The 14,184-nt window shown below is 54.1% G+C and overlaps 1 protein-coding gene across 7 annotated transcripts in view; it reads right to left on the reverse strand.

The window, feature by feature from the left end:
- The window catches only part of RANBP3 (RAN binding protein 3), a 54,052-nt gene extending 40,149 nt beyond the window's left edge, over positions 1 to 13,903 (reverse strand). For all 7 annotated transcript variants that reach the window (XM_060007546.1, XM_060007545.1, XM_060007544.1 and 4 more), the window contains exon 1: positions 13,773 to 13,903. In XM_060007546.1, coding sequence (XP_059863529.1) covers positions 13,773 to 13,794 — 22 coding nt within the window. In that variant the 5' untranslated portion in view covers positions 13,795 to 13,903. The remainder of the gene's footprint in view (positions 1 to 13,772) is intronic.
- Between the last annotated feature and the right edge of the window lie 281 nt (positions 13,904 to 14,184).

Consider the following 14,184-nt stretch of genomic DNA (forward strand, 5'->3'; position numbering starts at 1 on the left):
TTATTTGATCCAGATTCTGTCCACCAGGTGTTTTTTTCTTTGTTTTTTGGTTCTGTGAAGTGCTCCCTGGGACTTCCCTGGTGATCCAGTGGTTAAGAATCTGCCTTCCAATGCAGGGGACGCGGGTTCGATCCCTGGTCGGGGAACTAAGATCCCACAAGCCGTGGAGCAACTAAGCCCGCGCGCCAAGTAGGGAGAAGCCCGCGCACCACAGCAAACAGTCCGCATGCCACAGCTAAGACCTGACGCAGCCAAATAAATAAATTCTCCTTGATCAAATTAGTCTGTAAAAAAACAGCCCACCTGGAGCGTTGAATAGACTCATCAACATAAGAAGGGTTAAGAAAACCAACAGTAAAGAAAGCCGTTTCACCAAATGTTCCCCAAAGTTATCTGACCAGGCAACCCCTTTCCAGGAACACCGTGACGAGGCCTGAGAACTGTGGGTGACTGCGGCCAACATTGCTGTGTGAAGTGGGGTGGGATTCGGAACCCTCAAGTCACCTCAAAGAACAGCCCTGCTCTGGGTGGCGCAGGCACTACCGTCTGGGACACACTTGGTGAGTCGGCCTCACCTCAGCTTCCCAAGGTGCCGATGCCAAGTCCAAGGTGGCTGCTCTTGGTCTGAACCCCTCCCCCATCCTCCTCCACACGCCCCTCCTCAGCCCCTGTGCCCCAGATGGCTCCCTGCCTGAGCCCAACCATGATCCCAGCTCCCAGCAAGGGAAAACCCCTGCTTCCCCGATCCCCCAGGTGGCAGTGGGTGGTGGCGAGGAGGCCGGGGACAGACCTGGACAGGCTGAAAGGAGTAGCCTCTGGTGACACCCCTTGGTGACATCCCGGCCCACAGCATGGGCTCTCCCTCCTGTCCCCTGCCATCCTCCACCCAACTGTCTGCTTTGGATGTAAACCTTGGGGCAGCTCAGCTGTGATCCCCAAGGACCAGGACTGGGTTCCAGACCTGGCCTTCACAGTCCTGGTGATAAGCACAGACAGGTAAGCCCAGGTGTGGGAAGTCGCAGATCTCTGCTCCTGTGACACCCCTCTGCCAGATGTCTGGGACCCCTCCCTGCTCCCAGGGGCACTGGTGACGTGGCTGTGACTGTCAGGGTGCTCTGCCCACCCAGCTGAGCCGGGAACCACTCCTCCAGCTGCACCTCGCGCTACGTCCATAGAGGCAATCATGACAGTCACTTGTCAAGTACAACTTCCAGCGACTCCACACGTTTGAGTGCCCACTGTGCACCAGGTACCATGCTGGCTTCTACGGTGTGGTGGTGACATGGAGAGACATGTCCCCTGCCTGCCAGGAGCTGACATCAGACTTAGTTGAACGTTACAACACAGGGGAAGCACAGAAGGCACTCAGACCGCGGAGCTGGGGCACCCAACCCGGTGAGGCTGCAGAGAAGGAGCAGATCAGGGAGGGCTTCCTGAAGGAAATGCCACTTAAGCGGAAGGAGCAGCATTTAGCCAGGTGACCAGGAGCGGGGAGGAATGAGGCAGCACTGGAGGAACTGGAGGAAGGTCAGGGTGGCACCACTGGACTCCCTTAAAGACAGACGGGAAACAACCCAGCCCAGGGCGAGAGGAGCGGAGTGCAATCCCTCACACCTGCATGGCCCAGCGTAGAAGCTCCTGGCAGGTAAGCACCAATCACACTCAGGCAGTTCCTATCTTGAGCAAAGGAACCAAAGATGGCTCCAAAGAAGTCGGGGGTCCCTAAGGTGCAGGCTGCCTCTTGACCCAAAGGGCCGTAGACCATTCTCCCTGCAGGGAGCGGAGGTCTCTGGGTAACAAAGGGGTTGCCAAGGAGGCAGGCCCTTCTACTAAAGCAGAAACGACTGACCAGGGGCCCTGGGACAAGGGAAAGTCCTCGGATGGCTTGGGTGGGTGCGTGCGTGGGAAGTTCTAAAAGCCCCACCCTGAAGGCATCGCTGTAATCTGTGTACAGTGTCTTTGTCAGGGAGAGGGCCTGTAAACTGCCTCCTCAGATAGTGGGTAAGGAGGGTCCAAAGGAGGAGCGTTTTAAGAAGCCCCACACTTGTCAGAATTAAAACAGTGGGCTTCCTGATACCACCACTACAAGCAGGCCAGGGTACAGCACTCAGGGTTTCATCTGTGTCTTTTCTGCCCAGAGATTGGTGGCAAAACCCTTAAAACAAAATGCCTCCTGTGTCTATTTCAGACCAGCAAGGAAGGGGACGCAGTGGGTACTGCCCTGCAGCCAGTCTAAGGAGGAGGAACTCCTAGGGAGAGGGTGGGTGACGGCAGCTGCCCGGATATGAGGAAAGGAGGCCAAGTCCCTACTGCAAGCAAGGGAAGGGGAGCAAGGAGCTGGCCTGGACCCCAGAGGTGGCCCCAGGGTAGAAGGGTGTGTGTCCCCACCCTCCAGGGTGACAGAGGTCTTGGGATCCCATCTTTAGACTTCTCCAGCCTCTGCCACGTAGTCACAGCGAGGACATTCCCAGATGGGGTTTCCCAGAACCCTGGGATGGTCTCTCACACAGGCCAGCAGTCATTGATCAGAAAATACTTACGGGCCAGGCACCTAGGTGCTCAGCACTTCATCCGCATCACTGTCCTGAAACTTCACAACCACCTTAGGAGGTAGGTCCTTAGTTTACAGAACAGGAACGGAGACTCAGAGAGGGCGAGCGACTTGTCCAAGGTGGGGCTGGGTCTCCAACCCACGCGGGCCTGACTCTGGTCCCCGACCCCCACTACTACCCACGCACCGCAAGGGCAAAAGGGAGAAGTCACCGTCCCATTTTGCTTCCTCCCATCTTTCCCTCTCAGGTGGGCCTTGAAGCTAAGAAACTGGGACTCTTCTTTTGAGAAGTAACATCAGGAATAAAGCAGCTGTCAGTAAACATTCTAGACAAACATCTCTGGAAGAGTACAAACGAAACTAAAGGGTGAGCGATGGACTGTGGGGTGGGCCCGAGGCTTCCAGCAAGTCTTGCGACCATCTGCTTCAGATGAGCGTGCAGTGACACCAAGGGCAGACCCTCAGGCTCCTCGAGGAGAGAATGGAGACCCACGTTTAACGGTGAGGCCCGCTACGCCTCTGCAGCTGTCAAGCGTGTAACCGTGGGAGACTGTACGTAACACATTCACAACCGAAGGTGAAAACACACACATTCTGTGTGTTTTCAGCCCCGCATGCAGGCTTTCCTTCTTCACACTATGCACGGAGGCAAGTACACAGAAGCCACGGGCAGGCCTGCCCCTCGACTAGCTCTGGCACGCCCCCGTGGCTGCCTCCAGCCTCCGTCTCTGAGGATGTCTGCTAAACTAAACAGAAGAAAATATGTAGACCCAGGAAAACACACAGAGAAGGGAATCTGGACTATCTTGGCCTGTTCTGTTTATTCCCCTCCTAAATGATGGATCGAACACCTGCCAGGAAATAACCCCCATCTGGAAAGCCACATAGAATTCTTGTCCAAAGTGTCAGCAAGGTAGTTGTGCAAAATGAGCTTTAATCCTGCGCTGATGTGTCTTAATCTTATCTGTGCAAAAGATATGGAAAGCATCTTGCCAACACAAACAACAGTCTGTTAATACGTGCCAACTGCTTTAATCCTGCGACACTTACTATCTCAAGCCTTCGAGTCCTTTCTTTTCTCAGGAATTATTATAAACAGTCCTGTGCAGCAACATAAAGGTGAATTTGTCACCGATGTGTCAACTCTGTTCGCCAACTAATTCTTTGGTGAAGAGTAGAACTGATCTCAATCATGCTGTTGCTAGGCAATACCTCTCTGATTTCAGTGTACCGCAGGCTCAGCTAGTGGGCAGTGGGTCCCTTCATTCTTTTTTTGGTACTTGAATATATTTTTCCTCAGGCAGTTCTCAACTGGTCTCATGGAAACCATAGGGGGGCCCAGTTTTGGGAGATGACAGTATATCTTTCATCTTATACCCTTCTTTCTGGGATGCTCTTCATCACAAAATTACCATCACCTACTGAAACCCGAGCCACTCTTCAGGGCTCTAACATGACCCTACATTTCTGACAACAGCGGGGGTAATAAGCCACTTGGATTTGCTGAATGGCCCTAACTAGACCCGGAGGCAGGCGCTTTACATACTCCATCTCATTCAATGTCATCACAGCCCTATGGCATAGAAATTATTTATCGTCTCTGATTTGCAAATCACGAAACAAGACTGAGAGGCCTCAGAGAGACACGTGCCCTGCCCAAGTCACGATGCTGGTAAACAGCAGAGGTGGGATCAGAACCCTAAGCCTGACTTCCAAGCTGGGTGCCTCACATCCCCCTCAAACCCTCTCAGGCCAAGCCACATCCGCCTTCTTTACTTCTAGAAGCACCAGCCCTGCAGCCCTCTCCGATCCCTCCACCCCTGCCCCACCCACTCAGACTACAAGCTGCTGGGGCAGACCCTGCACTTTGGATACCTCTGTGCCTTAAATCGAGGAAAAACCCCATAAACCTATTAATACATCAAACAAAGTCAGCAACCTCACCTAAAACTACTGAGAAATCGGGGAGCCAGCTTTGACAGCACTTTTCTATTCTGCCACTAGATGGCGCGACACAAGCACAGCTGAAGTGAAGTATCGATGCAAGCGGCCGGCCGAAGATTCAGGGGAAAGTTCCAGTGAAGACAGCGGAAATCCCCTCACAGGAAGGAGAGCTAAGGACTCCAGAAAATCTGCTGAGGCTGCAGGCCAACTGATGAAGTTTGGGAACGCGGGCGCTGGTTTCTGGGTGTGTTCAGATGGGCCTCAACCACCTGCGGCTGGGACCCTGGGCAAGTTCACACACGCTTTCCCCACATACTGCCTGTGTCTGTCAACAGGGATGGTACCTACACCCCAGTCGGTTCGGAAGGACTGAAGGAAACGATGCATATCAAGTGCTGGGGAAGTGGCTGGCATGCAGTCCGAATTCCACGCTGGCGTTACTACCGTTACTAGAATTCCACAGAGACTGCAGATACACTGACGCCGTCTCAAAGCAGCGGTCTTGGACTCCAGGACTGTCTCCAGTCGCCAGGCCCTCAACGATGATAAACACCTCCCGGTCTGGCCCCTTCCAAGAGCTGCCTGGACACGGGGACACCTCGCCACAAACAGTCTCTCATAATCCCTTGAGCCCTTCTGAGGCCGAGGGGATCACTGAGGTGAGAGCCGACGGCAGGCCCACTAGCCAAGCCCTGCTCACAGCAACACGACTTCCTGAGAACCCACGATGAGCCAGGTGCGAGGCACCAGGCACTGGAGACAGGAGGAAAGGTGAACGAGGCCGCAGCCATCTAGTGGGAAGAGGAGAGAAAAACAAGCAGCCAGAGGCGTGCGGGGATAATGAGGAAACCCTGGAGGCAGGCGCTAGACAGCCGCTGGAGCAGGGCGGTGGGCAGAAGGGGGCCGCGGCGGGGGGAAGGCCTCTCCCAGGCGCCATCTGAACCTTGGGTGTGAAGGAGCGACCAGGTGAAGGTGGAGTATGCCGGGCAGAGGGAGCCCCAAGAACGAACATCCTAAGGACAGGAAGAACCCGGAGGCCCATGTGACCCCAGAGTTCCCTTAGGTGAGGGCAGGAGGTGAATTTGGGGAGGGGGAGCATGGTGAGGAGTCCAAGCAGGGGTGTGATATGATCCGGTTCATTTTTCTGAAAGACCACCCTGGCAGTGGTCCTCATGAATCCTTTCCATTTCTGCGTGTTATGAAGTTTTGTAATGTGACGTCAGGGAAGATCACCCTGGGAGTGGTGAGGAGAACAGATCTCAGGGAGGCAGGAGGAGTTGCCAGGGGGCCAGCGAGGAGCCCTCAGGTGCTGTCCAGGTGAGAAGCGGCAGTGACAGGGAGGCTCGGGCAAGTCTTGTGGCCTTGCAGACTGGGCGAGGCGGCTGGAGCCTGACTATTCTGGAGACAGAGCGTGCTGGTGCCTGAGCTGTGGAAGCACGTCTCGCTCACTCAGTGGCCGACGTGGTCAGCAAACACAACCCCCATTTTTCTGACAAGACTCCACAAGCAGGCGGCCCCCTCCAAGTGGCACTGATGATAAGTAACCCAGGCCCTGGACTCTCAGATCCCCGGCGGCCACATCAATGCTGCAAAACATCCTTTCTCCTCTGAGCAAACGGTAGCCTGTTTTCTCACTCTTGCCACCTGAGAAGCCAAACTCTCCAAACTGTTTTCCCCACTCCCGCTCTGCTGTTACAGATGCAACACAGGCGTTAATTCTGGGCTGATGAATTCTCGAAATTCTGTGTGGCAAGCCTGGGGGAGTTTAATTTAGCAAAGGCATTTAAAATGTACTGCAAAAGCAAAGCTTACCGCCTAGACACGTGCATGGAGAAACCACTGTCGTCTCTGTCAGGTTTCAGGAGAATGAGCGCCCAGTGAGTCAAAATGATCCATTGGAAAGGATGAGCTGTGCTCCTAGACTCAGTGGCTGGAGGTGGGCACACTGGGACAGGCCGACTCCTCTTACAGACACAGCCTTGGGCTTCAGCCCCCGTGAAAGGGAATGGCCCAGATGCAGAGCATCTCGGAAGGTCCCCCCCTGGAACTTGGAACAGTGCTGAAGGTCATGGAAAACACTGTTCCCCCTTAACGGGGACATGAAGTCCATGATGCTTACAACGGCCAAAAGGCCATAAGGGAAAAAAAAGGTTGGGAGGGTGAGCCCTAAGCTCTAGTTGGCAAACAGTTTATTCTTGGACACTTTTGTTTTGCCCCCAACTCCACCCCCTGGACACTGGGCAATGTCTGAAAACATTCCTGGGTGTCACGATGGGGAGGAGTTCCTAACAGCATCTAGTGGATGGAGGTCAGGGATGCTGATCAGCCTCCTACTGTGCACAGGATGCTCCCCCAACCACAAATGATCCAACCCCAAATATCAACTGTGCTGAGGATGAGAAAAAGACTGAGTCAGATCCCTAACTCACATTATACACCAAAGTAAATTCTCCGTGGCTCAGACGGCACAAACCAGGGTGATGCCCCAGCATCTGTGAATTACCTCCTCTCTCCCTCCCGGCTCCGTTTGTGTATTTAAATGTGTGCAGCATCCTAGGACTTTAGTAGATCAGATGACTATGTTGCACAGTCTCTTGGCAGGGGGAGGGTCAACAGAATCCCCTAATACAGGGGTACTCAAACACGTGCGGTTTTGCCCCCGAGGGGACATCTGACAACGTCTAGAGACATTTGGGTAGAGGTCAGGGGCACTGCCAAACATCCCACGATACACAGGACAGATCCCACTGGAATGTCTCAATGAAACTTGGCTATAACCCGAAAGGAGCTTTCTCTCTACCTAGGCATCCAATCAGAAGACTAACAGCCAGTAGTAACTGACATAGATCCGCACCTACCAGTGGGCCAATCCCATGCCATATGTTCCTTTCACACAACAATCCTCAGACTTGATTAGCATCGTTCCCATTCTACAGATGCAGGAATTGAGGTCAAACAATTTGCCCAAGCTCCTGGGCAAGTAAGTGGCAGAGACAAGACACAAACCAAGGGCACTTCCGACTGTGCCACAAGCTATCAACCGGAGCCTGCCAGTCAGTTCCGGTCTAAAATTCCTTTGAGGCTTGAGACAGGGGAGAAACCCACATGGATCTCCTTACAGGCCCCACTCAGGCCAAGCATCTGTCTAAGAGGTGCTACGACAGGGCTGAAACCCAAATGGCAGCCAAGGTCAGGCAGGCACTGGAAAAGGGGGAAGCGGGCCAGGTCCCAAGCAAGTCGGTGGAGACCGCGGTGTCTAGGAAGGCACAGTCTATCTCAAGGTGGCAGCTGCTCCTTAGTCCTGGCAAATCATTACTGTGCAGGAATGCAGGCTGAGGCTGGCTGCTGTTTTTCAAGAGAAATCAGAAACCTGGATTATTCTTTCCCCTGAAATCTCGGAATTCTTAAGTATTGCCTCCTAATTAAAAGCAAACAAAGACAAACCTAAATGAGCCAAATTATATATGTCTGCTTGCCCCCAAAGCAAGGTTACAACTTCTGCCTGTGGTTTTTGACTCTGGCTCCATGTCGTAAAACATCTGTGGGGTCCTAGACACTGCGGACCTCCTGCAACAATCTCCAATGGTGCAGCCAAAGCATCAGTTTTAATTCTCCTCCACAACCTCCTTAAATAAGCGTGAAGCACGGTCAGGGTTAATATTCACAGCAAGTGCTACGCAATAGCACCAAGTGCCAAGACAACCAAGGATGAAGTGGAGTACAGGGACTTTACTCTGAGACTCTGTGCTGTATAGTTTTCTACCAAGCAGTGCACAGCAACACCGAACACGGCTCGTGGAACCACAGGAAGGTTACTGCACGAGGTGGCAAAAACAAACCCCTTCAAACAAAACAGAGAACCCCTGCTGCTTGCTGCCAGCACTACCACCAGATCCTGAATAGACAACGAAGCAAACCCATCTGCCTCCTGATGGTTTCAAAGTACCATGGAGAGCTACCAAGGCTCAGCCAGGTCAATACCAGCTGCCTTTCCCAGGTAGTTTCCATTACATGAGAAAGGCCCTTTTCAAGTCCCCCAGATGCATCCCATTGCTCCCCAAATGGCCCCCATTTCCCACTCTACCCCAGCCTATTCTCTGGGCCTGAACTCACTTACTAAGCAGGAATTCGACTGGTACCTAAAATGCCCCCTTGGCTGGCCCCAAACACGGTCCCCGCTCCCAAGGCCATTCTAAGCTTCCTGGCTCTGACCCTAGGAACTTCCTGTCGCCTCCTCTCTCTCCAGCTCCTTCAGCGTACAAGCACACAGCAGATCCCGACCGGCCCTCATACCCCATGATGCCCGCAGGCAACGGGACTGCTGGGGTGAGTCCATTTTCCAGTTAACTGGGAGGCAGGCTGCGGACGTGGTGGAGAAGTTTTAAACTTGCAGAACTGCAAGCTTTTCTGTCTATACACAGGATCCCTGTCAAAACTTATTTTCTTCCAAGTACATAAAGACTTTAGCATGGCACCCTCAGCTACCGCCAGGCCCCATCTGCCCCGGGTGTGAGAGGCATGCAAGAGTTGACCTCAGGACAAACCCCAGGGTCAATGTTTATCATAACTTCATGAAAACTTTGAAAAATTGCTTCTCACTTCTCCTAAGAATTCAGTTTAGGGCAGGGGAAGGGGGTGGTGAGAATCAAGAGAACTGAGGATTCCAACTGTTTTGAGTTCTAGCTCATCAATAAAAACTCAGCTGCATCCCATCCTCTCTGGGGTTAGGTTTTAAATCAAAAAGTAAGGTGAGAACTGATGAAAACCAAACAACCCTTGAAAATCTCTGGACTAATACTTGGTCTGGCCAGATCAGGGGTTCTCAATGGGGGGCAACTGTGTGGGGGAGGCTCCCCCCACCAGGGGACACTGAGCAATGTCTGGACACTTCCGGTTGACATGACTGGGGGAGGGGGGAGGGTGCTATTGGCATCTAGTGGGTCGAGACCAGGGAAGCTGATCAACATCCTACAATGCCCAGCACAGCCCCACAACAGAGAATTATCTGGCCCCAAATGCTTAGAGTGGCGAGGCTGAGAGCCCCTGCCTAGATGATCACACAATCAAAGTCAAGACAGAACCTAAGAGGACGGACAGCCCAGCTCTGGCTGCCTCTCATCCTGGGCTCACCCCAGGGGGTGGATTCAGTGGGGGTGGATTCACCTGCACTGTTCAGACTCACTTCTTGCCCTCTCTTGCTTCGCTTTGAGCACTTCAGCTAAATGTGTCTGTAACGTAAGTCCACCACAGTAAAAATAGCTACTATTTACTGTTTATTACTGGGCTGAGATAGGCGTTAAAGAATTTGTATGCGTTAATTCAGCCAAGGGTCACAGCAACCATGGGATAGATAAGATCATTGTTATCCTCATTTTGTTGGTGAGAAAACTGAGGCTCAAAGGAGTTAAGAATTTGGCCAAAGTCACTCAGAGAGTACAAGGCAGAGTAAAAACACAAACCCGGCTCTAATGCAAAGCCTGTGCCCAACCATCACTTTATATGGAGGGTCTCAACTGAGGGTGATTCTCCCCACCTCCTGCCCTGGGACACTACACAATGTCTGAAGACATTTTTGGTTGTCACGACCCCTGGGGTAGGGGTGCAGGGGAGGGTGTGTGCTACTGGGATCTTATGTGTAGTCAGGGATGCTGCTATGATGCTCAACATCCTACAGAGCAGAGGACAGGCCCTCAACAGAGAATCACCAGGTCCAAAATGTCGATAGGGCCAAAGTCGAGAACCCTGCTTTATACGGTCTCTTGGGTTTCCACCCTGCGTGTCCGCAGGCTGGCAAGGCGTCATGTGCACGTGGTATCTTTTTTTTTTTTTTTCGGTACGTGGGCCTCTCACTGCTGTGGCCTCTCCCATTGCGGAGCACAGGCTCTGGACGTGCAGGCTCAGCGGCCATGGCTCATGGGCCTAGCCGCTCCGCGGCATGTGGGATCTTCCCGGACCGGGGCACGAACCCCCATGTCCCCTGCATCGGCAGGCGGACTCTCAACCACTGCGCCACCAGGGAAGCCCTGCACATGGTATCTTTTAAGGCTGGGATCTAGAATCCAAGATCTCCTATAGCTCAAATACACTTTGCTCACCCTCTTCTCAGTCTCTTTACCTTTACCAGGGACCAAACGCTGCCTTCAAAACCCGATGCCGGTCTACAAGGCAGAATAACTCCAGAGACAGGATGATTAACGACTTTGGGATGTATCAGTAGCGAAATGCCAAGCAGAAGAGAATATCCCAGGATACAAGTGTACAACACTCACACACTCCTAGGAGAGAAACATTCCAGTTGGACCTTAATAGTCATGGACTACAGGACTACCAACAAAGGGCCCTGGGAGTTGCTGTCACAGCTGAGATCACCATGGTAAGGAGGGCCAACAAGATGCCGTACTGGATACACAACTGGAAGTGTTTCTTTCCACACAAGCAAGCACAGCACTCCTAACCTGTACTACTCAAGCCAGGGCTTCTCAACCCTAGCTGCACGTTGGGGTCGCCCGTGCTGTTTTCTGTCTCTATAGATGCCCAGGTGTGAGGACGGCTATGATTAGGATCCCAGTTTGGAAAGGCAGAAGCCGAGAGAGCATCTGAGATTAAACAACAAGTAGGAAAGCACACATATAGCGCAGTCCCTAAAGCTTCAAAATGCATAGGCAAGGAAGTCCCAGTTCACATAGTGGATAAGAAATTAAAGATCCTAGCAGGCTGCGCAAGCCCAAACCAGAAATGGAGTGGAGAAACACATGACACCCAATTAAAGGGCGGCAGAGATATGAGAGGCATAAAAGACCACTAAGATTTGATTTTTTTTGGAGACAGCTAGGCCAGAACTAGTGTCAGAGGCAAACTACTAGGTGAGTGTGGCATTTATTAGGCAAAAACTTTAAGTACTACAAAACAGTCCGTCTTCTCCATCTTACACTTAACCTGTTCAACTACGCAATTTACAATCGACAGCTCATGTGTCAGCGCATATGCTAGAAATGGTGTCCCTGGAAAACAGGAATCCATAATTTTCCCTTTGTGCTCAAAGGTACACCTCACCACGAATGTCCTGACTGATGAATTCACTCATTCCTTCAACAAACATTTCTTGGACACCTACTCTGCGCCAGGCACTATCCTAATTGGGGTGGGGGATCCATCAGTGGCAGACAAAAATCCTCACCCTCACGGAGCCTACGTTCTAGAAGCAAACAAGTAGACCTAGCACACCGGTTGGTGATAAGTGCCGTGGGGCAACATGAAGCGGGGCAGAGGGGATAGGGAACGCGGATACGATTTGAAATAGGTGGCCAGAGAAGTTCTCAACGATAAGGGAACATGTGAGTAAAAACCTACAGGAGGGGCAGAAGCGAGCGTGGGGACATGTGCAGGAAGGCTGACTCAGGCAGAGGAACCAGCGGGTCCAAAGGCATACAGGAGAGAGGATGTGGACCATGCAAGGGACGTGGAGACAGCCAGAGTGGATAAAGCAGGGCCCGTCGGGGACAGAGTGGCGGGAGAGGAGGACAGGGAGGTCTCAGGGGCTATCTGCCTTTGGGGTTGGCAAACTGTCAGCTGGCTGAAGGTGGAAGGGAGGCCCAGGCAGCGGCAGCGGTGGTGGTGAGAGGTGGTCACCCCCGGAAAGATTTTTAAGGTAGAACTGACAAGATGTGTTGTGGCATGGGAGAGAAAGAGGAGTCGAGGGCGACGTCAAGGTGTTTGGCCTGAGCCATTCAAAGGATGGACTTGCCATTTACTACAAGTGGAGAAGGACGGTGGGCTGGGCGGGTTTGGGGGAGAAAGACAGGGGTTTTGTGTGATGTGGCTATTGGACATCCAAGTGGAGATGTCGAACGCGACGTCGCATAGGAGTCTTGAATTCAAGAAAATGAATGAGCCCAGTACACAAATACACAGAGTGCGTCATACTGACTCCCATTTATCCAGTCCCCGTTCCGCCTGCAAATGCATGTTGTGAATGGAATGCCTCAACCCTCCACTGGCTCCTTTGTCTTATCAAAGACTTGCGGCCTGCGTGGCGGGAGGGGGTGGTGATCAAGACCACCTTGATCCACATCCCTGCTCCTCACTAGCTGTGTGACCTGCCTTGGACAAGTAACTTAACCACTCTAACTCAGCTTCCTCCTGGAGAACAGGAGCCCACGGTACCTTCCTCCGGGAGTTTTTGTGAGGAGCGAGGGTTACTCCAGATCACACGCGCCCAAGACTTTGAACAGTACCTGGTAGCACTCCAAATGCTCCACCAGGGTGAGCACTTATTATTGTCATTCGTGCACTCGTGCAGCTCAGTACAAACCTCAGGCCAGCAGGGAGCAAGGTATGGGGGAAAATCAGGGCCAGGCAGGTAGATGGCCTGCCTGTAGCTGTGCACCTAGACACGGAGGGAGCTAAAAATAGGCCTCAGAAGGTCTTGAAGCTACTAGCGATCTCAACGCCACGGCTGATTTCATCAGACAGCGGCTGATGCGGCGCTTTCCCTGGGCCATTCGGAACTGTAACCTTGTCAAAATCGCTCACCCAGGATGTAAGCGCTCCGCAGAGGAGGGGATCGCACAGTCTCTGTCTCTCCCTCTGGAAGTGCAACCAACAAAAAGGGCCGAAAAGCCGCCAGGGCTTTCAGTGGCTCACACCCTGCGGCTGGACCTAAATGAGCGGAGACGAGGCGCGACTCTCGGGTCGCCAGGAAGGATCCGAGGGAACTGGCGGGAACTGGGGGGCTGAATTGGGGGTGGGGGTGAAAACAAACAAGACGTTCTCCATCCTCGGCGTGGGGCAGGCCCGCGGAGGATGAGAAGCCCACAGACCGGGGGGTGGGCCGGCTCGGCAGCCAGGCAGGGGAAGGGGGAAAGCCGGGGTCCCCGAGAACGAGGGGGCGGGGAGGGAGCGTGGCGCGCTGGGCCCGCGACCAGGCCCGGAGATCCATTTACTTCCGAGGCCGAGGCGTTGAGGCCGCGCTCCCGCCCCCTTCGGCCCCCGGCCTGGCCTGCGAGGCGAAAGGGCCTCAGGGCCGCGGCCCCCGCCGTCTCCAGAGCCGTCTGGCCAGACGGTGGCAGGGCCGGGGCTACCGGGAGTGATGGGCCGGGCCGGTGAGCCCGGCCTGAGGGGACGCAATGGGGGACGGCTGAGGGACCCACTGGGCCGCTCTCCCGGAGCAGACAGGCCCCCCGCACCCCGGGGTGCTCAGCCCTCGGGCCTGTGGCCCCCGGGCCTCCCGCCGCCCGTTCCCTAGCCGCCGGCTGGCCCCCAACGGCGCCTCCCCTACCTTCGTTCGCCAGGTCCGCCATTTTACTTCCTTAAGCCCTCCCACAAGGCCCCGCGCCGGCCCGGGCTCGTCTGCCTTCTGCCAGAAACTCCCGCGCGTGCGCACTTGCCAAGTCGACTCCGAGCAAAGCGGGCAGTCAGCGGCTGCGCGCGGAGCCCAGCGCGGTGAAGCTCTCGGGATCCGGGTCCGAGCCGGGCCAAGCTCGGAGCACGCGCCTGCGCATTAACCACCCCCGCCTCCTTTTCCCGCCGACCGAGGGGGCGTGGGCAGGGCAGGGCGCACGCGTAGTGGGCCTCGCGCGCGCCGCGAGTAATGTGGGAATCTGCGTTCCCTGCGGCTGCGCGCCCGGAGTGGGTCTTCATGCTGCTGCTTTCCGCTTGTTTTTCGGCCTCGCACCCTCGGTGGGAGCTTG

Source organism: Delphinus delphis, chromosome 3, assembly GCF_949987515.2.
Source record: "Delphinus delphis chromosome 3, mDelDel1.2, whole genome shotgun sequence".
Lineage (NCBI taxonomy): Eukaryota > Metazoa > Chordata > Mammalia > Artiodactyla > Delphinidae > Delphinus > Delphinus delphis.